Here is a 25,641-nt window from a genome sequence, read left to right on the forward strand (position 1 = left end):
CATAGAAAGGGAATGGACTGACTATTCTTGGGGGGGGGAAGGGGAGTGGGAGATGCGGGAAGAGACTGGAAAAAAATCGTGCACCTATGGATGAGGACAGTGGGTGGGGAGTGAGGGCGGAGGGTGGGGTGGGAGCTGGAAGGAGGGGAGTTATGGGGGGGGAAAAAAGAGGAACAAATGTAATAATCTGAACAATAAAGATTTAATTAAAATAAAATAAATTTAAAAAAAGAAAGGGAAAAAAAAATCTCCTAGCTTCATTTGACTCTGCCCCTCCTTTACATCTGAGCCACTAAATCTCACAGGTCTATATACCACTGCCACATTAACTTTATGAAACAACTTCAAGCATACTACCCCCTGTTGGCAACCTTTATTGACTGCCTACTACATCAAGTAAAGCCTAAATTTCATCTGCCATTCCTCAAAGCATACCATATTCTATTCTACCTGCACGTCTTTGCTCAAGCCACTCCACCACCATTCCTACCTTTCCAAATTCTACTTTTCCTTCAAGGTTCGGTATTAAACTGCCACCTCTCCCATTAAGTTTCCCCTTATCTCTCAGTCAAATGTGATCTTCTACCTATGATCTCTCAAACCATTTTATCTATAGCATACAGTATTTAACTCATGACTTTTTATGACAGGATAATACATGCTTAATCTTCCCACCTAGACTATAAACTCTCAACAAAAGAAGTATGTCCGGTGCATTTTCTTTTTCGCTTTTTCCTAATTAATTCTCACCCGAGGACATTTTTCCATTTATTTTTACAGAGAGTGGGAGAGAGAGGGATAGATAGAGAGAAATATTGATGTGAGAGAAACACACGATTGGTTGCCTCCTACACGAGCTCCGACCAGGGCCTGGGGTGGGAGGAGCCTGCAACCGAGGTACATGCCCTTGACCGGAATTGAACTTGGGACCCTTCAGTCTGCAGGCCAACGCTATATCCACTGAGCCAAACCAGTGAGGGCTCCGGTGCATTTTCTTATTCTCCACTATACAACACAGCACCTTAAAAATAGCAGACTCATTAAATAACTGGTAATTGAATAGGAAACAAATATTCCAATACTAATAGTACAGGTTCAGCTATTACTAAACCTAATCATCAAATCTTAGTCCTCCTCCATTAGTGTATATTTTTTCCATCAATATTTATCAGCAGATAATCAAAACTATGTTTTAAAGAGTCAAAAATTCATAACAAATATAATTTTCTAAATAGTAAATAAGAGGTTTGGTTATCAAAATAATCTGTATCACAGTGAGTCAACTAGAGAGTTGGGTACAAAGACAACCTGATGGAAAATCTGTTACGACAGGGAGTACCAGTGTGAACTTGGCTCCCTCATTCCTCCAGGTGGGTTTCTCTCTCTACCAAAATGTATTATTTTATTGAAGAAGATAAACTGTCCCAGACAGAGGAGCACTCCTTTTGATTTGAAGAGAATTTTCTAATGAGCAGGCAAAAGGAAATAATGTTGGCATTGAAAAATACTTAAGAATTTGAAAGCTTTTTAATTTTTTTTAATCAACCAAATATCTGTTTTTTGGGGGGAGAGGGTAAGAGATAAACCAAAGGACTTGTATGCATGCATATAAGCATAACCAATGGACACAGACAGTAGGGGGGTGAGGGCCTGTGCTGGGGGTGGGGGGGGGGGGGCGGGGCGGGGGAGCGAAAGTGGGCGGGAGAAGCCAAGGGGGAAAAAGGGAGACATATGTAATACTTTCAACAAAAAACAATTTTTAAAAAATTAAAAAAAAAGGAAGCGGGGGGAAAAAAAGAATCTAACTCAGAAATATGAGCCGGAATGAATCATAATTATTGAAATCCTATATTCCAATGTTAATTAATGTTTTTCCCCTGATCTATGAAAACTAAGGGGCAAACAAAAGAAGCCAGATTGCGCCAGCTATATTCCGAAGATAGTTGCTACAGAAATAGGTTGAGAAGTGTTTAGTGCAATAGTAAATCTTCAACTTCCAACTGTGAATGATGTACTCGAACTGTTCTTTGCACTCAAGAATAACTCAGCCAAAGAATAACAAACAAGTCACATATAAAAACAAGTTCAGCCCTAGCCTATGTGGCTCAGTGGATAGAGCGCTGGCCTGCAGAATGAAGGGTTCCAGGTTCAATTCCGGTCAAGGAATTGTAAAAATGGTTAGATCATTTGTCTGAGATTACCTCAGTTGCAGGCTCGATTTCCAGCCCTGGCCCCGGCCCCAGTAGGGGTAGAGACAACCAATCAATATGTCTCTCTCACCTGGATGTTTCCCTCTCTCTCTGTCTCTCCCCTTTCCTTCCACTCTCTCTAAAAAAATCAATGGAAAAACATCCTCCGGTGAGGATTAACAACAACAACAGCAGCAAAATAAATAAATAAATACATGCATGCACAAATCTTTTAAAAAATAAATAAGTAAAAACAAGTTCAACAAACTCAAAATGTCACATTAATGAACAGGAAAATTCATCATTTAATTGCTCATTTAAAAGAAAAAGACCAAATGACTGTTACATCTCCAAAGGAATAACAAATAGTATAATAATCATCATTTACTCATTGAATAGAAAGATAAAAGAGTTCCTCAATTCCACCCCCTAAAGTAGGCTTCAGGCAAAAATCACAAGGGGAATAGTCCACATTATTTAAAAATTCCATGATTTCCAAAGGTCAAATAATCCAGACAGATATTCTCAGCAGTTGGTATTCCTTAATGATCTTCTTCTCTCTCTCTCCATATGGCCTACAAAAGTCCTGCTTATTACCAAAATCTAAAAAGTCTCATTGCTGATCTCATTTTCTCTAAAAAAACTGCTAATCCACTGCCTTTAAAAACTCAGTCCATACTATGTGCCAGAAGCACTTTACATATGATAACTCATTAAATCCTCACAAAGATATCTGGAGTGAAAATTTACCTTCCCTCCAATACTACAGACACAGAAATTGAGGCTAAGAATGATTAGATCATTTATCTGAGGTTACCCAGCTAGTAAGTAGTAAGCTAGAATTCTAACAGGCAATTTGATCCCAGAATCCAGGATCCTGCCACCTAAGCCATATTGAAGTACAGAAATCTGAACAGCCTCTTGAAAGTGTAGTTAAGTTTTAGAAGTTTTGTAGAATTGCCATTTTTCCCATAAAACTGTGAGAACATTTAAAAAACAACACCGTATTCAATATCACTGAACTGATTTCTTCAGTGAATGGTTTTCAAGTCTTTAGCAACTAAAGACTGTCCATAAATCGTTTTTTAATCCTAAAAATTCCAGCTCTTACTTAAGTTTTAATTCAGTCTGGAGATGATTAATTGGACCTCTATAATATAACATAATTGTTAGATTAAAAGGTTCAAAGGAAGTAAATATTAAGAAAACATATTCATATTCTGAAGAAGGGTGTAAACAAACATCTAAAGGTCAATTTTAAAAGCAGGTTTTTAATTCATTCTTTCCCCAAAAGTGCAGAAGGCTCTACTTTGGAGTTAGCTAAAGGTAAATGCCAATATCCTTATCTGGTGGTCCTGAGTTAAGTCACCTAGGAATAGCAAAAGTAAGAAAGGCCTTAAAACAACCTGAGATGAGTGAACAAGTTTTCCTTTTTAGAGAAGGCACCTAAGAACTTGAACAGCACAGAATCCCCCTAAATGGGCAATTGTGTATTCTAAATTTGCCACAAATTACGGAGGGCACTATGCTTTCATTAATTTTAGTGACAGGCTAGAGTTTAAACACTTTAACAAATGTTTCATATGTGAGTATGTGGCAATAACTAACATTCAAGAAACAAAATATAACTTCCTGAAATACATTTTTGGTACATGCATAAAATATTAGCATATTTTACAACATATGTAGGATTTTTTTAAAAAAAAAAACTACATGAAATGAATTGATGATGAAGATGGATGTTTTTTACAAATTGTGAAAACACAAAGATTCACTATTAAAAGGATTTAGTGCATCTACATTTCAACATGGCTTAAGCATTATAAGGTAAATACTAAGAACAGCTGTGGATGCCAAAATGAAAAAGAAGCATGAGAGTAGGTGCATTGAACAAAAGAAGAAATATAAAAGGTAAGGATTAACTATATATATATATATATATATATATATATATATGAATGATATGTCTTCAATTCTTACAGAGAAAGTCAAAGTAACATGCAAAAAGTCAAACAGCTTGCCAGAACCGGTTTGGCTCAGTGGATAGAGCGTCGGTCTGCGGACTGAAAGGTCCCAGGTTCGTTCCGGTCAAGGGCATGTACCTGGGTTGCGGGCATATCCCCAGTAGGAGGTGTGCAGGAGGCAGCTGATCGATGTTTCTCTCTCATCGATGTTCCTAACTCTCTATCTCTCCCCCTTCCTCTCTGTAAAAAATCAATAAAATATTTAAAAAAAAAAAAAGTCAAACAGCTAGTAACTGATGGAGCAGAGATTCAAATTCACGTCTCTAATCCCTTTTAAAAGGCCACTTCTTCCAGTTTAGTACAAAACATAAGGTTAATATTTCAAACAAAAAGCAAATACACAAGACCCATTTTATAAGCTCCAGAAAACACACAATTAAAATGTTCCCCCTAGCCGAAACCGGTTTGGCTCAGTGGATAGAGCGTCGGCCTGCGGACTGAAAGGTCCCAGGTTCGATTCCGGTCAAGGGCATGTACCTGGGTTGCGGGCACATCCCCAGTAGGAGATGTGCAGGAGGCAGCTGATCGATGTTTCTCTCTCATCGATGTTTCTAGCTCTCTATCTCTCTCCCTTCCTCTCTGTAAAAAATCAATAAAATATATTTCAAAAAAAAATGTTCCCCCTAAATCAGTTTGCCTTCAAAACTTCTATCAATGATGGCAACAGCATCAATGACTTGAAATCCTAGAAACATAAACCAGTCAGCACACTACCCCTAATATTGTCAGTCTCTAAATCCTGTTCATTCTTTCTGTGAAATACCTCTTGTCAAATGCCTCTAAGACTGTCCTTCCATTCTCTCTGGCACTACTTTAGAACTGCGGAATATCTCTTTACTCCTGAGCTATTCCTTCATTCACTCGTGTACTCATTCAGACACTTATTAAGCACTCACTGAGGTACTGTGCTGGCACTGAATACAAACCACCATTCTAACAGGAGACAGAGACATTGATTATGTTGAATGCACTATTTTAATAATTCCAACACTTTATTAGGGCCTACTATGTGATAGCTGCTATTCCTACACACTATTGCCCCATTTATGTCCTCACAGTAACCCTAAAACATGGTTATAATAATCTTCTGCAAAAAAAAAATGGCCTAATTATTCAAGACCTATTATGAACTAGAAAATATGTGATACAGCCCTAGCTGGTTTGGCTCAGTGAATAGAGCGTCGGCCTGAGGACTGAAGAATACTGGGTTTGATTTAGGTCAAGGGCATGTACCGGCCGGGATGCGGAAGGCAATCAATCCATGTGTCTCTCTCACATCACTGTTTCTCTTTCTGTGCCTCTCCCCCTACCTCCACTCTCTCTAAAAATCAATGGGAAAATATCCTCCGGTAAGGATTAACTATATATATGATTAACTATATATATATATATATACATATATATATATATATATATATGAATGATATGTCTTCAATTCTTACAGAGAAAGTCAAAGTAACATGCAAAAAGTCAAACAGCTAATAACTGATGGAGCAGAGATTCAAATTCACGTCTCTAATCCCTTTTAAAAGGCCACTTCTTCCCCTACCAACTTGTATCTTGGCACCTGATGTTACACATGTAATCAACAACTACCCAACAATGATAAAGAGCAAAGTGTTGCTATATATGCTCTAAGTAGCCCCAGCCACACATACAAATATATCTAAAATAAAACTGTCTTGAAATACTGTTTATGCTTAGTGCCTGCAATGGACTCTAATTATTTTCTCTTCTCTTCTATTTCACTTAAAATAAAATACTGGTCAATTCCAACTAATTTTATTTCACAACCACTTCTGAGTAGCAACCCAAAGTTTGAAATACACAGCTATAAGGGATACAGGCCAAATAAGATGGAGAATTACCCTCAAGAATATTTACTTAAGTTGAAGACATAACAGTAAAACACAAACCTTTCCTCTCCCCAGAACCTTTCCTGCCCCCACCTCAACTGCTGGAATAGAAGAACAGAAATACCTGTTGCTCCCCTGAACTTCCCTATCATAGAAGATACCAATAAATTGTCTAGGGCAACAGGGGGCCAGTTCACTGTCCCTCAGACTGCTGGAGGGCGGACTATAGTTTAAAAAAAAAAACTATGAACAAATTCCTATGCACACTGCACATATCTTATTTTGAAGTAAAAAAAAACAAACAGGAACAAATACAATATTTGTATTTGCATGTGGCCTGCGGGCCGTAGTTTGAGGACCCCTGGTCTAGGGTGTAGATATGACAACAAACACTCAGCAAACAGTTGTCGAATGAATGAGTTAGGGCAGCATAAAAGTATTATGGATTTCCAGAAGAGAAATTACATAGCATAAGCTCTCTCCCCACCTACATCATAACCCTATAAGGGCAGAAACAACCTTTATTGAACATACCAAGAGCTCAAAAATGTTTGTAGGTGTTCTATTAAGAAAAACAAACAAACAAACAAACACTGAACTACAGACTGACCACATTCATGTGGAAAAGCAGATAAACAAGAATCTTTGCCAAAGAAAATCAAGGGCTAAATTTCCAGCTCCAATAACAAGTTTATTATTATTGGCCTCCACTCTCAATCCTTACTATTCAATGTGTGGCTCTTAGTCTAGCAGCATCTATATTACCTGGGAATTTGTTAGACATGCAAAATCCCGGGCCCCACCCAGACCTGCTAAATCAGAACCCCTATTTTAACATGCTTGCCCAGGAGATTCCTAACACGGTCAAGATTGAAAAGCATCAGTCTATATGATAAAAATAAAACTGGCTTCTGAAATCTCAGAGATAGTTACCATCTTCTCCTGTGTTTTCTCTGTAATAAGTAATCAAACTGTTAAAGTACTACAAGTATGGCTATGACACATTTCTAGGCACAGTAGGGTATAAATTCAAATCATTACTGAATGAGAGGTAAGAATTAACTACCCATTGAATACTGAATGAAACTTTCAGGAAACACCAACAACATGACCTCTGCCTTCTTAGGACACAGACGCTATTGGGCGACAAAATAAAGAGACTGAACATCAATAACCAAAGTAATAAATCTTTAATACCAAGGACCAGGGCATTAAAAAACAAAAACGATCCTGGTGAGAGCATTTAAGAACAAACTTCCTTACCATTTCTCAGTGATACATACACATATTTTCAAATATCCTCTATTAAAAACTCCAAACTCGGATTGCCCTGCATGTAAGCTGAATAATTAGAGGACCTAGCTGACATAAACTTCACTAACTCTAATCACCTTCACTGACTCTAAGACTGGAAACACCCTTTAAATCACCACGCAAAAAATCTCAACCAGGTGTCTGCTTTGTGAGCTTGCAGAAAAGGTGCAAAAGCCTCAAGCCACAACCCTGCCATTCCAAACTGAGATAAGATCTGTGGTCACATGGACTTGCTGTCAAATACGTCCTTAAAAAAAAAAAAAAATGAGGATGGGGGGAACAGAGGGATTTTATATGAGGAAAGATTGCAGGCCATTTCTCGTCGCCTCGCTGACCTCTCCGAGACCTCCAGGCAGGAGCGAACAAAAATTACGCAGGTCCCTGTAGTCACAATTTTAAGTGTTCTAAACTTAATCCCAGACTTGGGAGCCCATCCTCTCCCCCCAAAAACAGGCATTTAGATGACAGCTCAACCTCTAATTCCCCTCCCCCTTCTCCCCACCCCCCGGAGTAGGATTTGGGACATCTGCCCCCTTGGGACCTCCCCTACCCCAATACCCTCCCCCCCAAAAAAAACAACCAACACTCTGACCCCTCCAAATGAGAAACAGACACAGGGCGAGTCCCCCAAGCCTCTCGGGAGCAGGACTGCACCCCGGGCCCACCCCTCCACACTAAACTCGCCCCGGGGGAGGGGCTGCCGGGTCTCACCAAGTACAGAGGGATATAGATCCTCAGGGACTCCTCCAGGGCGCCCCCCGTGATCTGCAAGAAGGAAACCCCGCAGGACGGGTGCCAAGTGTGGCCGATCTCGTAGCAGTTATGAGGGATGGACTTGCTGAGCGCCGCCATGACGAGGAGAAGCGCGGAGGGGACGCCGAGGGGTGAGCCGAAGTTGGGAGGGAGGTGGGAAGGAGGACGGGTGCGCGCGCCCAACCACCGCGGGCGCCGGGGGCGGGCCCCGGGAGGTGGGGGATGGAGGGGAAAGGTCACGCGAGCGGGGTTACTCGGGGCCGAAGTCCTCGGATGTTGAGCACTCGGCGTATCGCAGCTCGAGGGGGCGGGGCGCGCACCGGGAGGCGGAGAGAGGCGGAGCGTGCGCGCTCCCGCCAGCGGGGCCTCCGGCGGAGGCGCGCGCCCGCCTCTCCAAGTCCGGCCGGGCGCGCGGCGCGGAAGGTGTGCGCGCGCTGCTCTGGGACGCGCCTGCCGCCCTCGGCCCCGCCCTGGAAACAGAAGGCTGGCTTGGATGTGCAACGTTGGTGACTTGGGTCACATGGCACGACAGTCCTTGTCCTCTCCAAGCACGGCCAAGTAGAACTAAGGGTAGTGGAAGAAAGGGATTAAAAGTTTTTGTTGGGAGCTGGGGAGGGAAGCTGGTTGCCAGGGCAGAGCCTGACAACGACACTGGGCAGCACCCCTTCTCTAGAGTGCCAGGTAATGACTAGCTAAGGCTGCCTGCTGGTTGCAACCGCACTGCTCCCAATTGCTGGGCTTTCTAAGCTCTCTGGGGCCTGAGAGGGCTTGAGAAATGTTTGCTCTCTCCATACACTTCCTGCTGGGGAAAGGGCCACAGGTCATCCTGTACAATCCCTGGGACACTGAGCAGTCCTGTCTGTTGCACCCAGGACAAGTGCTCATCATCCAATTAGTACACACCTGACTAGAGAGCTTTGCCAACAACTGTCATGACAAGTGAGCTGTGTGTCCTACGAGTCATACAACCACTCTACATGTCAGTTTCCTCACCTTCAATAACCTCCCGGTTTCCTTGGAATTCTAAGTTCCATAGTTTCTTAATGCAGGAGCTTCTTACCTTTAGATCAGTGGTTCTCAACCTTGGCTGCACATTAGAATCACCTGGGAATCTTTTTAAAATTCTGATTTCTGGGCCTCATCCTCCAGAAATTCTGTTTCTTTGTTACTAATATTGTGGCCCCATCCCATAACAAGAACAGAATTTCCGGAGATGATGCCCAGAAATCAGGATTTTAAAAAGATTCCCAGGTGATTCTAATGTGCAGCCAAGGTTGAGAACCACTGCTTTAGATTGTGAACGAAAGGGGCCACATGCTGACCTGACAATCTCAGGGGAGGCCTGCATGGCAGTCTTGCAAACTCAGAGACCTAAAGTAACCACAAAGGATGGTCTGAAATTAAACTTTAACTAAAAGCAGTTATGGTGGGCAGTTACGTCCTAGGCCAGTATCTTCACTGACAAGGTCAACCTTTACCTTAACTGAGCCTATCTGTCTTTTTGCATCTATGATAACACGCCCTTGAAATGTCTGGGAAACTTGTAACTTTCCTTTTTCTGGAGCCCCTGGGGCACAACCAAATGTGCTGGGCGCCAGGACAGATACCATAAATTCCTTCATCATCATGTTAATTGATCCTGCACCCACCTAAGTATGTGTCCATCATTTTACTTTTTATCCAATCCCAGGGGTTTCCCTGCTTTGCTTATTCCTCCTCCTTAATCTATCACCAATGAATTTCATGTAACCCACCTATGTCCCTCCTTTTATTGCAAATGTATAAATACAAATGTAACCCCACCATTCTCCGGAGCATTATCTCAATTCGTTGAGGTTCTGCTTCCCGACATATGTCGACAGTTTGGCTCAAATAAACTCACAAAAATTCTTTACAGGTTTGAGTGGTTTTTACGTTAACATTACGAACCCTATTTTAATATAGTCTTCCTTCATTCATTCTACAAATATTTACTGAGCACATTCTATTTTACAGGAACCATAGGTTCACATGTGAACAAGAGAGACAAGTTTTCCACCCACCCCTCCTTCTCCTCCTTCCAGTGCCACAGAGCCAGAGCTGCCACTACAGCCATAGGCACTGTGCTATGGCTTATGGAGTTGCAATGAATGATGAAGTCACTAAAGTTTTTAATGATATTGTCAACTGATGGTTGTCGGTGTCAATTCAACACCAACAGGAATTCCCAGTTTAGTGTGCGGTGAAGAAGGAAACTTTATTGAGTGCAAACAGCTCAACTGTGATACAGCACAGCTGTGAAACAGCTCAATAGTGTTACAGCTCAATTATGAAGCAGCAGTAGCCGTGGAACAGCACTGCTACAGGGGGCCCTGGGACCAGGCCCCTTTCCTGCTAGGCAGTTCCACCCTGCTCTGGTCTGCACTGCTCTGCCCTGTGCTGGTCTGCTGGGGCCAGGGAACACAGTCTTCAGTCTTCCACAAATAGGAAAGGTGCCAGAGAGGAGCTGACTTATGTAGACAGAAGTACCTGATTAGTTTGTCCGCATGCAAATGAGGACTCCAAATCCTTTAAGTTTTATTAATCAGTCAGAATGGAGACTCTTTGAGTGATTGGTGAGGATGATCATATATAGCTGCACAGGTCCAGTTAGACAGGGAAAGCCTCAGTCCTGTTGGCTGGCATGCTACTCCAGGAACTTCCTTATAAGAGCTGGCTCAGATAACAGGAACACGGTGCAGGCAGCCAGCTAGTGCAGAAGGCGGGCACCTTAGTGCAGGATTCTCCCTGAAGTGTGGGTTGCGTGAGAGGCCCCTGTGTAGAAATGGCTGTAGGCTCTGTTTTTTTTGTTTGTTTCTTTGTTTCAATTGAGCCCAGGCAAGTCCTTCTCAGTAGGTATCTTTTTTCTCAGGATCCACAATATGAAAGTGAGCATATCTTCTACATAAGAGGACATCAAAACAAGAAAGAAAGCAGTTCTCTTCTCTTTAAGAGTGACAAGAGACAAATAATCGCAGAGAGCGTAGAGTAGATCTTGGTGGGTGACACTGTAGAGAACCCCTACACATCTTTTGTGAAGTTGCTGCCTCTGAATGACTGTCGATTTGCTTTGCAAGATGGGACACACAAAACTAAAGTCTAAGAAAGAAGATCTAGTGTTTATATTCTGGGCTTCCGAAAGTACACCTTTGAAAAGCATGGTGATTTATGCTAGCTCTAAATATGCCATTTAAAAAAAACTTACCGGTATTAAACATGATTGGCTTGGATGATATTAAGGATGTTCATCACTTGGAAAGAAATGGGGAGGCCATGTAGTATCCTTGCTTAAGGAAAATCCTTTATTAAATGACAGTCAAATGCCATCTGAATGTTAAGAAACTCCCACTTCTTCAGCTCAGTCATTGGAATAGTATTAGGTTTGGGGTTTTTTTTCCCCCTTCCCAATAGTCCCTTCTAAAACAATGAATGAAGGAAATATTAATCTAAGCAGCCTATCAGTGATTGCCGTTAAACTGTTAACAGTAATACTGTTACTTTAACGTAAAACTCAAGAAATGCTTTTCTATCATATGTTAACCAAAACAACTGGTTATATGCCTCTCTTGCAGCAAGCATTACAATGAATATGGTTGTCAAGGTGAATGGCTTAGAATACTGCAAAGGGTAAGCTAATTGAGTTCCCTACCGCTAGCATTCTAGAGAGGGAAGATGGACTATAAACAAGAAATCTAAACAAGATAATATAAGCTAGGTGTAATAATAATATAAGATAGCAGAAAGTCAATAAGATAATACAAGATAGTCGTTTAAAGGAAACGAAAGAGGAAGAGTCATTAGATGAAAAGCCCAAAATAACAGTGGTGAAGACATACAAATTTCTCAATCAGGTAAATATAAACTGACTTAGGCTAAGACAGTGGCTCCATAACCATCAGGGATCCCAGACTCCTCTATTGCTCTGCTATTACCTGTGATTTCCACCCTGACTTATAAGAGGGCTGCTTCACCTCGAGCCATGACATCCACATGCTAGGCAGGAAAACCAGCAAAAGAGGACATACTTCTCTTTAAGAAAACTTCCCAAAAGATGTATGCAAAGTACTTCTCTTTACATTCCATTGGCCCAAGTTTAGTCACATGGCCACACTTGGTTGCAAGAGAGGCTGGGAAATGTAGTCTTTGTTTATTGGTTGGACTACTGCCAGCTAACTTTTCAAGTTTCATTACTGAGTAAAATAAGAAGAACAGATACTAGGGACAGCCAGCATTGCCCTACACAGTTCTATGCCTCTGGCTACCCAAATATCAGAGCACATCCTGCTTCCCACAGATAAATATACCTTCCCCTTTCCAAGGGGACAGCCTAAAGTCCTGTGCAGTTATTCCAGCAGCTTCCTCAGGACCTAATACAGCTCTCATGCTCAAGTTATCCTCCCCCCGCCCTGTAACACACCTAATACACAATGGTAGGATAGGAGCAGATAATTACAATGATTTTTTTTTTAAATTCTCCAATGAAAATAGAATCAGAAATACAGCATGAATTTGTCCTCAGAAATTACAGGAAGAGCAATTATCCTACCTAATTTCAATAATCCACGGCTTGTGGGCGCTGGCGCTGTCCCTCATCAGGGAGCAGCGTCCCACCAAGATCCAGAAAAAAAAAAAAAAGAGCATTTGGGGTTTTTCTTTTTAATGCCTGCTTTGGATTGAGTAAATGCATTACGTGCGTCACCACAATGGACCCAGAGAAGCTCCTTGTCTCATCGTTCCAAAGACTTAGAGTTGCCCCAATGACAGAAAAGCGGAAAAAAGAAGAAAAGAAAGGCTATGCAAGGGACTGAGGTGCCAACATGGGGTCAGCTGAAGAAGTTAACAACTGAGGCCCAACAGATGGTAGAAAAGCAAGAAGTGGAAGCTACTCTCTCAGCCAAGTCCGAGGACTCTGAGTAAATCAGCAAAAGAAACTTTCATTTAGCAGAAACTCACTTATTTCGTCAAATGGAAAGACTTACTTACAGGAGCCTGGAAGGGACCTGATGTACTTTTAACCTGGGGAAGAGGAGATGCTTGTATGTTTCCACAGGATGCAGACTCACCTGTGTTGATTCCAGACTGTCTAATCCGACCTTATGTCACACCACCCTCCGTCTCCTCCTCATCCTCCTCCTTCCCGGTATCATCCATATCAGCCAACCCAGAGGGCACAGCTGACTCCTCCCCAGACACCGACACCACCATCAAGCACAGCCCTGGTGGACCCATGATCCAGCCCTTCAACACGCTGACGCTTTGGGAAGCCCATCACCAATGACGCCGCCTGCTAGCCAGATCAACAAGGACAACCAAACCCCCGACTTGAGGACAGCTGAAATCCCTTGACTGAAGAGACCAGCAACCTTCTACAAGAACAAGGCTCCTTGTGGACTCCATCAACTATGTTTATAGCTATGCTCGCTATCATTGCTTGTCAGTCTTCTTCCAAGTCTTAAACAACCCAATCCGAGAGGTGGCTGATGATTTACATGTGCTATCATTTAAAAAATAAAAAAGGGGGAATTTGCCGGAAGCCGGTCCATCCTTGCTGCTTGACACAGTCGCTGCAGGGAAGAAACATCTGCACAGCGTATGTTTCAAGGGACCTGGCGTACATGGCATACTGTTCTTAATATGTTTGCTTCCCTTGGCGCTTTGTGTTTTAACCAAGGTCACCTCTCCGAGAAAGGTTGTTTCCCCAGGTAGGAATTTTTCCCTGAAGTTAGGGAGGGAATAAAACCTCTTAACTAAGTGCCAGGCGGGTAGTTAATCACTTTAACTATGAACAATCACGCTTAAGCTACATAATCTTTACTCCCTGGAATGGAGATAAGAAATGCCCTAACCTTTGGAATAGAAATTGATAGGATTAAAATCAACTGGTATAAATACAGATGTAACAAGACAATAAGAGACAGAACCTAGAGACAGAACCTAGCAAGAAAACATGGCAAGAGAACCTGACTAGAACCTGGCGACAGAACCTGACTGGAGATTCGGGCTAGAACCTGGCTGCAGAACCTAGCAAGAGAACCTGGCTGAAGAACCTAGAGACAGAACCTAGCGAGAGAACCTGGGTGAAGAACCTAGAGACAGAACCTAGGGACAGAACCTAGACACAGAGCCTAGAGACAGAACCTAGCAAGAGAACATGGCAAAAGATCCTGGACAGAACCTGGCTACAGAACTTGGCTGGAGAACCTAGACAGAACATGGCAAGAGATCCTGGACAGAACCTGGCTATGATGATCAACTGAACGCTGTCTCTGTGTCATTCCTTCTTCGCCAACTCCGTCCACACCTTTGGGGACCCCTGGACCTGCTGGGGTTGGACCCCAGCAGAAAATCCGATGTTCTGCAAGAAATTTCTAAATGGGAGCCTGTTTTTAAAAGGAAAAAGATAAAATGTGTTACACATCAACCCCCAAATTGCTAACATGTTTAAAATAAAGTAAAATGCCAAATATACATAACAAACCATCATGTTAGGATGTATAAAACTTAAAGAATAGCATTTTCATCACCAAACAATTAATGTGGTTGCTATCAGTTGCTTTTGAATGCAATAGCTCATGTAGTTTGTGTGCATAATGATAAACATTATAATGTTTACCATGTGGCACAGAAAATACCAAAAACTAAGGAAAATTTTTATATACAATTAAAAGCAGGCAATTTATTTTAATTAACTGTTAAATGGAGACTTGAAGCTTAAAGATATTTGAGAAGCGAAGGGCACAGTTATTGTTGCCACAGGTGTTAGATGACAGTGTTAATGAGTTGGATGGCAAAGAGACAATTTCAGACCAACATTCAGATTCAAAGGAGTTGAGTCGCTGCTGTAGAGACTCCAGAATGGGAACGCATTGATACAGGTCTCAGGGAAGATTATCTGTGCTTTTAGATTGGGGAAAAAAAATTGCAAAATGGGGCAGTTTGTAAACCAGTAGTTTACATTTGTATATTGCTTTATATGGTATTATATATAAGACTTATCAGGCTGTTTTTTAAAAAATATATTTTATTGATTTTTTACAGAGAGGAGGGGAGAGGGATAGAGAGTTAGAAACATCGATGAGAGAGAAACATCAATCAGCTGCCTCCTGCACACCCCCCTTACTGAGGATGTGCCCGCAACCAAGGTACATGCCCTTGACTGGAATCGAACCTGGGATTCTTCAGTCTGTAGGCCGATGCTCTATCCACTGAGCCAAACCAGTTAGGGCAGGCTGTTTTGTTTTGTTTTTAAAGAAAGGCTCCTCATCAAGTTGCCACCACATTTACTGGTGATGTTACAGACTGTGTCTGCATGGGCCATTTATACTTTTAGGCCGCCGATGTGCCTATGACCAGTAGCTTGACTAGATACTCTCTTGGGACTTCAATGTTGTTTCTTTTCATTAAAAAAAAAATAAGAAAAAAAAAGCTTCGGAGTTCATCAACAAGGTGCAGCAAAGAGTTTCTTCAAAGAAGACACACAGCAAATGAAGGAAACTAATTTGGCAATTTGTGGCTGAATTCAAAGGCTTTGAAGATCTGCCAAGCTGAAAATTGTTGCCCTTGAAAGATTCTGGTTTGAAGATATCGATGGAAAAGAATCTCATGCAGAGGACTTAACAACACCAAAGTATTCAGTTTTACATGCAGTCATTGACAAAATGTGTATCGGGCATGAGCACAATGACAAAGCCACAGGGGCACCTCGATTCCAGCAGCATTCAGATACACATTCTCTTTGTTGATACTAGGCAAGCTTTCCAAAATAGCTGCATATAATTCTGATTTTGCTGCCAATTTTGGTTGCAACGTAACTTTACATTTTTCTTCACGTTATTTTATTTTAAATATTATATTCCATTTTAAGATGTAAATGTAAATTTTTGCCATATAAGCATTGAAAGTTTTTGTATTGCGAGATTCTTATACTCTTTTGGTCCAAGCAGGTAGTGCTTCTGCCAATATAATGCTCTTTAAAAGTTGGGGGGATTCCTATATATCAAATTATAACCACTCTATTTTTAAAAGACCATACTCACAAATCTCTTTGAAAGACATTTTCCATCTCAAGCTGAGAGTCAGCAAACTGTTGGAAAACGCCCTTGAAATATTTAGAAGCCCTCTTATCAAGCTGACAGAGTCTAAGGAGAATAGTCTTAAACATCTCTACAGTCTTAAAGAAGAGTCTTACAGCTGCACCCTGGATTGAATCTTTGCCTTAAAGCAATCTTTACTCTCAGATTTTTTAATTATTATTATTATTTTTTTTAGCATCTGGAGAAACTGGGAATGAAAAACAGTTTTATTTTTTACTAGGTTTTTTTATATTGCCTCTAAATTCTTAAAAATTAAATAATTCTTTATTCTTATCTCTACCTATGTGTTATCACACATAATTTTTAAAAATCGACTGATACTTTTAACATTCTGCCTGGAAATTTCCTTAACCAAATGCACCAGTGTGTCAGAGATATTTTTTATTTTCCACAATTCAGCAGACAAAAGTGTTGCCAAATTTTTCTCCACTACATAACAAGGGTGCCTTTTTCTCCATCCTCTGATAAAGAATTTTCTCACTGTCCTCCAAGCCTTCAAGAAGTCTACAAAATGCTCTCAAATAACCTTACAAAACATCCAGGCACACTGTCCTTAGAATTCCCAGCGTCTGTATTAGTTTGATGATGTTATCAGCACTTGGAGAATATGGTGAAGGACACCAGCCTCCCCCACTTCAAACTCCTACTGCTCCCACCACAGAATTTGAAAGTAAAAGATTTATGATTATTCTTTGAGATGAAAAATACAAAATCCACATAGAATAGTTAGAAACAAATATCTAAAAGTAATGCCTCAAAAGCCAGTCACGTCTGTCTAAAAAGTTAGACTGTGTCAATAACATGCCTAAAAGAAAAGTTGATAGGAATGGAAGTACAAAAAGGACAGCCGCCGAGGCAATTCAGGCATATACTTAGGGGAGTGGAAACTGCAGTGCAAGGACCTTGCACTGACAAAACCATCTTTACGATGACGTGGATACACAAGGGAGCTCTGTTGGAAGGATGTCACTAAGCATGTGATCCATCTAACAATTGTCCTTCTACTGAGAACACGTGCTCCAAACCAACTTTGATTCTGGCTTGATTTCCCATGCAGGCCTGTCTCGAAGGAGAGAAAGGGCTTGATCATAGCAACATCAACACCCTAGTTTGTATGAGAGGGCTTCTTTTTACTCTCCCTGTCATTTAATAAATGGGAATTTTGATTTATACATTCATTTATAAGCTTGTTTTATGTCGCTTAGCCTTGTTTTGTGACAGAGCCTCCCTTGGTGTGCTGACAAAACCTGGTTTCTGACCTTGGCAGTTTGTGGGTATTAGCCAAGAATGTTAAGCTATACCAGTGGTCGGCAAACTGCGGCTCGAGAGCCACATGCAGCTCTTTGGCCCCTTGAGTGTGGCTCTTCCTAAGCCTTAGGAGTACCCTAATTAAGTTAATAACAATGTACCTACCTATATAGTTTAAGTTTAAAAAATTTGGCTTTCAAAAGAAATTTCAATCGTGGTACTGTTGATATTTGGCTCTGTTGACTAATGAGTTTGCCGACCACTAAGCTATACCATCTTTATTGGGCCTTCAGTGGTTGCTTTCCCCCCCTTATTTGATTATTTTATGCATAATTTTTAGTTGTTGCACATAGTAACATACAAGAAATTTAAGTGTACAGCTTTATGAATATTTTGCATTTACCTTCACTTCTGAGACAACTATCCAGAAAGGAGTTCTCTGTGCCCCTTCCCAGTGAATACACCTGTGAACAGAGATACCCTTTATCCTGACTCTTATCACCATAGCTTCATTTTGCCTTTTTCTCACATTTACATTAATGAAAGCATCCTATATAATAAAAGGCTAATATGCAAATTGTCCCCTCGGGAGTTCGACCGACTGGGAGTTCAACTACTCACTATGATGTGCACTGACCACCAAGGGGCAGCACGGAATGAAGGAAGGCCCTGGCCAGCAGCTGGAAGGCCCCAATCGGCCCTGATCACTAGCCAGGCCTAGGGACCCTACCTGTGCACAAATTTTTTGCACTGGGCCTCTAGTACATTAATATTTTCTTTATGTCTGGCTTCTCTCACTCAAGAGTTTGTGCATGTTAGTGTGTATAACTGTAATTCATTCTTTTTTATAGCTATGTAATACTCTACTGTATGAACACAGCACAATTTTTTTCATTCCAGGACATTTGGGTTAATGTAAATTTTGATCTATTAGGACTAAACCTAATCTGATCATTCTTTTTTAAAAAATATATGTTTTGATTGATTTTCAGAGAGAGAGGAAGGGAGAGGGATAGAGAGGTAGAAACATCAATGAGAGAGAAGCATTGATTGGCTGCCTCCTGCACTCCTGCTATTGGGGATGGAGCCCAAAATTCTGGCATGTGTCTTAACTGAGAATCAAACCAGCAACCTGTTGCTTTGTTCATGGGTTGATGTTCAATCACTAAGCCACATGGGCGGGCCTGATCATTCTTTTGTTTGTCTTTTTGTAGGCATATGCTTTTGTTTCTCTTGAGCATATTTCTAGGAGTTATTAGGTCATGGGGCAGGCATATGTGTAGCTTTAGTAGTTACTGATTAATTGTTCTTCTTTTAAAGGGCCAGGACTTGAAGTGGTTTACATTTCTCTGCTTACATCCATGTTCAGAACCTGTCCCCAACCTAACTTCAAAGGATGATGGGAAATGAAAAGGAAGGTAAATGAGATTTGTTTAGTATTTACCACTGTCTCAGCCAAACACAACAACCCCAGGGGCAGGCTACCTGTGAAACAACTGGCTATTCTTCTCAGTTTATTTTCCTTTGCCCTCGTGGGCTGCATGACCTGCCCTTTTTCTTTTTTATAATCTTTATTGTTGAGAATATTACAGATGTCCCCAGTTTTTTCCCCATAGCCCCCTCCACCCAGTTCCCATCCTGCCCCAGACCTTCACCATCCTATTGTCTGTGTCCATGGGTGATGCATATAAATTCTTTGTTTAATCTCCCTCCACCTGGCTCCCGTTCCCCTTCCCTCTGAGATTCCATAGTCTGTTCCATGTTTCCATGCCTCCAGTTCTATTTTATTCATCAGTTTACTTTGTTCATTAGATTCCACATATAAGTAAGATCATGTGATATTTATCTTTCTCTGGCTGGCTTATTTTACTTACCATAATACTCTCCAGGTCCCTCCACGTTGTTTCAAAGGGTAAGCGATCCTTCTTTGACCCTCCTTTTTCAAATGCATAGATGTGCAACTGTACAGCTTGTTTTAAATGAACGAATGCAAGCTGATCGTCATCACTAACAGCAATAGACTGATTGCGTCGTTCTCACCCACCCCCAATTCGTGTTGAAATTCTAACTCACAATGCGGTGGTATTAGGAGATGGGGCCTCTGAGATGTGACTAGATAACGAGATGTAGCCATCAGGAAAGGGATTAGTGCTTTTATAAAAGAGACACCAAGGACCTCTATCAATAGCTTCCACCTTGTGAGAACACAGCCCAAAGGCACAGGCTGTGAACCAGGAAGCTGGTCCTCACCTGACATGGAATCAGTGGGTGCCTTCATCATGGACTCCCCAGCTTCCAAAACAGTGAGAAATAATTGTTTGTTGTTTAAGTCACTCGGTCTGTGGTATTTTTGTTATATCAGCCCCGACAAGCTAAGACACTTACATTTTAAAAATTTAATACAACTCCCTCTCACTGTAAGCTCCTTGAAGGCAAAATCTACTTCTGGTTCTTCTTTGTTACTTTCTGTACCACGTAGCACAGTGCCTTGCACATAGAACAAACGTTTTACAATAAAATATTGAATAAATAGTAAATGAAAGACTTGGCAGAGAGAAATTTCAAAGCACTGCATCTTCTCCTTAAAGAAGAAAGCAAACCTATCCGGTGTGGCTCAGTGGTTGAGCATCAACCTATGAACCAGAAGATCATGGTTTGATTCCCAGTCAGGGTACATGCCCGGGTAGCAGGCTCGATCCCCAGTAGAGGGTGTGCAGGAAGCAGCCGATCAATGATTCTCTCTCATCATTAATGTTTCTATCTCTCTCTCCCTCTCCCTTCCTCTTTGAAATCAATAAAAATATTTTTTAAGAAAAGAAGAAAGCAAGACAAAAATATTTAGAATTCATTTCTTATTGATTTGCTTGCTTTGGGTTTACTTCCTTAACTCCTTAACTTCCAGTTTCTTAGAGGCAAAATCTATGGCCTATTTGTCATCTTTATATTTTCCCTCAGCACCTAGAATGCTAGTGTGAAACTGCAATATTTTGAGGGAACAAATAACTGACTCCCATATCGAATTTTTGGTTTACCATCCCAGGCCACCTCAGTCTATAGTTTCTAGAAATGGTCTTTTACACTTTATTTTTAAAAATATTGGAACAACATGAGTCTGATCTCAAGCTTCTGATCCTCTCAAACTATCCATGAGCACATAAAACTATCCATAGGCTCCACAATTCTGTAATATCTACAAGTTATTATAGTTCCATGAGCCTGGAATTCATGGAAAGTAGCTAAATTCTTATTGTCTCCTCAGCCTCCTTGAGCTTCAATTAGCCTTAATTTTTTTCTAATAAATGATCATTATTTTGATTAAAATATAAAAACAAAAGAGGAGTTCATCATTTTTGCATTCTGCTTATCGCCCATTTAGATTACATTATTGGCCTCCAAAACGTAGGGCCTACTTCTTCTCTTACCTAAGTCCAAATCTAACTACAATGTTCTATTTGTTGACCATAATGAGACTTAAACAATTATTCATTTGGAGGTGTAGCTACATCCATAGAGTTCTTACTGCTATTCTGGTGTGTTCTTCCTTGGTGAGTGCCTCTATGTATGACACAAAGTACCAGTATTTTATTTTTCTTTGTGAAAACTCTATGTTATTTTTTAACAATACTTTTTGAAATTCTGGTACTTAAAACTGTAAAGTACTTTGAAGGTAGGGACCATCTCTTGTATTTCTTTGTATGTCAGATGGTGCTCTAGTAGGTTGTCTATATAATCTTTTCAAATAAAGGCTATTGTTTGCCTCTCTGCAATTGATGTTACCCATGGGGATACAACCCAGCCAGCGTGGCTCAATGGCTGAGTGTTGACCTATGAACCAGGAGGTCACGGTTTGTTCCAGGTCAGGACACATGACCAGATTGTGTGTCCTTCCTTGGTGAGGTGCCTTTTTTTCTAACTTGATTTTTTAACTTTTCACAAGTTAGAAAAGTAAGATGGCTCGATCCACCCTCAGTTTGGGGCATGCAGGAGCCAGCCAATCAATGCTCATTGATGTTTCTATTTCTTTCTCCCTTCCTCTCTCTGAAATCAATAAAAATATATTAAAAGATGGGGATACAGTTTTGCTTTAAGTGGGGGTACATCTATACTAATAAAAGGGTAATATGCTAATTAGACTGGACATCTTCCGCACGTCCTTCTGGACAAAGACACAGTGGCAGGGGCCAAGGCAGAGGTTGTTAGGGGTGACCAGGCCGGCAGGGGAGGGCAGTTAGGGGCAAGCAGGCTGGCAGGGGAGGGCAGTTAGGGGCGATCAGGCTGGCAGGCAGAGGCGGTTAGGGGTGATCAGGCAGGCAGGCGAGTGGTTAGGAGCCAGCAGTCCAGGATTAGAGAAGGTGCAGGCCAGGCTGAGGGACCCCCGCACCCATGCACGAATTTTGTGCACTGAGCCTCTAGTTTTAAATAATTTAGAGAATTAATAGATATCAAATGAATTAAGTTCTTCCAAACTACAATATCCTCCAAAATAATTGTATGTCTTTAGTGCCTACCCCAGTATCTACTACATAAGCACACTCAAGTATTTGCTGAATTAATAAAACACAATTTAAAGTATACCTTTATAGTTAAACGTCTGTAGTTAGCACTCTACAGTACTCTAATTTGAAGATTTAGTAATAGGCCTTTTTCTCTCTCAGAACTTTTCAGTACCTGTTTTCTCAAAGTCTTAAGTACATGTCTAAACCTGTCCAGCAATTACATTCTTAACATATTAGAATGTTACAAATTCTAAGATGACGTAATACTTTTTGTCAAGGATCTTATCACTCTCACTGTACAAATCAGTGCTCCACCATGGTTAGAATCAAGTTCAAAGGCAGAGGTTTCCCTCATTAAGATTACCTTATGAAAAATAAAATTATCTGCAAGGATTTATTTGATGGTCTGCTTTTAATGGAACAAGACCTGAAGAGTTGAAGAGTTTCTTCATTACTAAATCTGTTTAAATTAGTTCGTGATCAGTTTTGGAAAAGTATTTTGCACATGGTCTGAAGGACAAAGCCATTTCTCCTGTGCATTCAAAGTAATGCTTATTTTCTGTCATTTGCAAAATAAAATTCACAACCAAATTATTTCCATTTTTTTGTCCTCTTTAAAATACTGTACCTCATATGCTTGTAGCCAGTCTATAAGTTAGCAATATTTTTAGAAGTCATTTTGGTAGCATCTTCATCTTTGACCCAACAATTCTAATTCTAGCCCTCTATTCTATAGAAATACTGACAAAAAATTTCTCCAAGTATTATTTATAAGAGCACAACTATTAAAAATAATATAAATGTCCATGTTAGGAGTGTGTTAAATAAATAATGATACATCCATGTTATAGAATCTAATAGTAAAAAGAGTAAGGTAGATCTGCATATAACAATATTGAAGGATGTATACTATATTCCATTGAAAGAGGGGGGCGAGGAGAAACCAAGAAGCCATTTTATTTAGAGGGAGCTTGTTGTTTAAAGAATAAAAGGTATTTTGTATGTATGTATGTATTTGTGAACATGTTTACATGGGCATTAAAAAGGTATAGGAGAATACGCAACAAATAAAAGATTATGACAGAGCTCTTTCACTTCATATTTTATATATTACTATATTATTAAATTTTTCCCAATTAATATACATTATACTTGCATTCCAACACTCCCTTCTGTATTTTTTTTTTCTTACTAGAGTTTATTTTAGGTCAGAAGTGCTAATTGTTCTATGTTCATATGTTCAATTTTACCCTCACTCTACCTCAAACTAATGATAATTTCATTATAAATATAATTATAGATTCAAAGGTAATTTCCCTTCAGTGTTTAAAAAATATTTCTTCGTTGTTTTCGTGCAAAGGATTTTTCTAATTCGATTCCAGTGCTATTTGTTATTTGTCTTTCTACTCTGGTTGTTTTGGGGTTTTCCTTTTATTGCTGATGTTTTACCTTGTGTTTCTTATCATGCTTCTTTATTTCATTTTTTGTATTATTCTGCTAGAATTTAGCAAACTCTTTTAATCAGAAGTATCACGTGTTTTTCAGTTCTAGAAAATTAAAGAATCACACCTCCTCTGCTCTCAGGAAATCTAGAAATTCTATTAGACCAGTCTTTTTTAACCTGGGGTCTATAGATAGGACTCAGGAGAGTCCATGGACTTGGCTGAAATATAATTACAATTTTATTTTCACTAACTTCTAACTGGAATATCATATTTTCCACCATCTGAATGCAGGCAAGAAACCACAGCAGTTTTGGCAGTATCTGTGACATTAACACCAATAGAAATCACAGACATTTTCATATTATATTTCAATTATACTACATTTTCCAGACATATCAAAAATGATAGTCAACTGGCTGTGAGACCTTGTTATTTAATTTGTTAATATGGTAGTATATCACAAAATTGTAATATTTTAAAAATTGCATTTCAGTATAATTTCTTTTATAACCTTACCAGTATATATTTTAATTTTATGCATTTAAAGGTATTATTCTGAGAAGATGCTATGATCTGAGTGTTCTTGTCCCCCCAAATTCCTATGTAGACATCCCGATGTTCAATGTGATATTATTAGGAGGTCCCCTTATAACAGAGGCCCCGAGAGCTTAGCCGGTCCCTTCTGCCATGTGAGGACACAGCAAGAAGGCAGTGGCTGTGAACCAGAAAAAGGTCCCCACCAGAATTCGACCATGCTGGCACCTTGATTTTGAACTTCTGAGCCTCCAGAACTGGGAGAAGTACTTTTCTGTTGTTACAAGCCACCTAGTCTGTGGTATTCTGTTACAGCAGGCTGATCAGACTAAGGCAAAAGGAATCCATAGACTTCCTAAGCAGCCAGGGAGATCCATGGCACAAAACATTTTAGGAACGCCTGCAATAGACTGATGCTAAAATCTCTGTAACCTTAATGCTGCTTAGCTTTTCATCATTTCAGTCTTTCTATCTGTTCATCTCCTTGGTTAGATTAGAGAGAACTAGAAGGCCCAGCCAGGGCAGCACATGACCAAGAGCAGCAGCTCTGATGTGGTGGGAATCTCAGCCCACTGCTCTGCTTTCTCATTTGATTACACCTTCCTTACTTTTGAGTATTTATTCATCTATTTTTTATCAGTACTGAAATTTTGGTGAGGAAGGGAGGGAGAGATGACTAGTATGCATTTCATCGGCCATATTACAGCTTGGATGCATGTATTAATTTTGCATTCAGAAAAAAAGGAAAAGATGCAATAAATACTACATTCTTTATTTCATTTTTTAATAATTTATAATATTGTAAAAATAAACTCTTACAAACTATTTTACGAGTAAGAAAACTGAGGGTTGTATAGGCTCATCAATGATTCAAAGTCATGTAAGTAGTTGATAACAGGGCTGGGACTAGAACTCAGGTCTTCTAGCTTCTTCTCTAGTTCTCGCTCTTTTTAGCTATTTTAGGACACATCTCTTTCCTTTCCAGGAGCTAATGGTGCTCATGTTATAAACCATATTCTAAAAAAGTCATCATATTATTTACAGGGTGGGGAACGAAGCAGATTTACAGTTGTTCATATGGATAATACAAGAATAAACTGTGTTTCACATACTTGCAACTATAAACCTACTTTGGCTCACCCCACCTTTGCTATTGTACATATAGTTCTATTTACCTAAGATACTGTTTGTTTAGTTGGTCAACAATTATTTTAATACTAGAGGCCCGGTGCACAAAAATTTGTGCACTCGGGGGGGAAGGGAGGTCCCTCAGCCTGGCCTGTGCCCTCTCGCAGTCTGGGACCCCTCAGGAGATAATGACCTGCTGGCTTAGGCCTGCTCCTGGGTGGCAGAGGGCAGGCCCAATCCCTAGGTGCAGCCCCTGGTTGGGCTCAGAGCAGGGCTGATTGGGGAGTTGGGGCGCCGCCCCCTGTCATGCACAGAGCAGGGCGGATTGGGAGGTTGCGATGCCACCCTCAGTCACGCTCAGGATAGGGCTGATTGGGGGGTTGGGGCACCACCCCCCTATCACACTCAAGGCAGGGTCAATGGGGGAGGTTGCGGCGCCACCCCCTGTGATGCACAGAGCAGGGCCAATCAGGGGGTTGGGGCGCTGCCCCCTGTCACACAAGGAGCAGGGCCAATCAGGGGGGTTGGGGCAGTGCCCCCCCC

The 25,641-nt window shown here is 40.7% G+C and overlaps 1 protein-coding gene across 2 annotated transcripts in view; it reads right to left on the minus strand.

Moving 5' to 3' along the window:
- TMEM135 (transmembrane protein 135) overlaps positions 1-8,438 on the minus strand; it is a 211,295-nt gene extending 202,857 nt beyond the window's left edge. Inside the window, exon 1 of one of the 2 annotated variants that reach the window (XM_023757365.1) lies at positions 8,095-8,438. In XM_023757365.1, coding sequence (XP_023613133.1) covers positions 8,095-8,235 — 141 coding nt within the window. In that variant the 5' untranslated portion in view covers positions 8,236-8,438. The remainder of the gene's footprint in view (positions 1-8,094) is intronic. The other variant, XM_006092878.3, reaches the window with a different exon arrangement.
- Between the last annotated feature and the right edge of the window lie 17,203 nt (positions 8,439-25,641).

The sequence above is a fragment of the Myotis lucifugus genome, unplaced genomic scaffold (assembly GCF_000147115.1).
Source record: "Myotis lucifugus unplaced genomic scaffold, Myoluc2.0 scaffold_106, whole genome shotgun sequence".
Lineage (NCBI taxonomy): Eukaryota > Metazoa > Chordata > Mammalia > Chiroptera > Vespertilionidae > Myotis > Myotis lucifugus.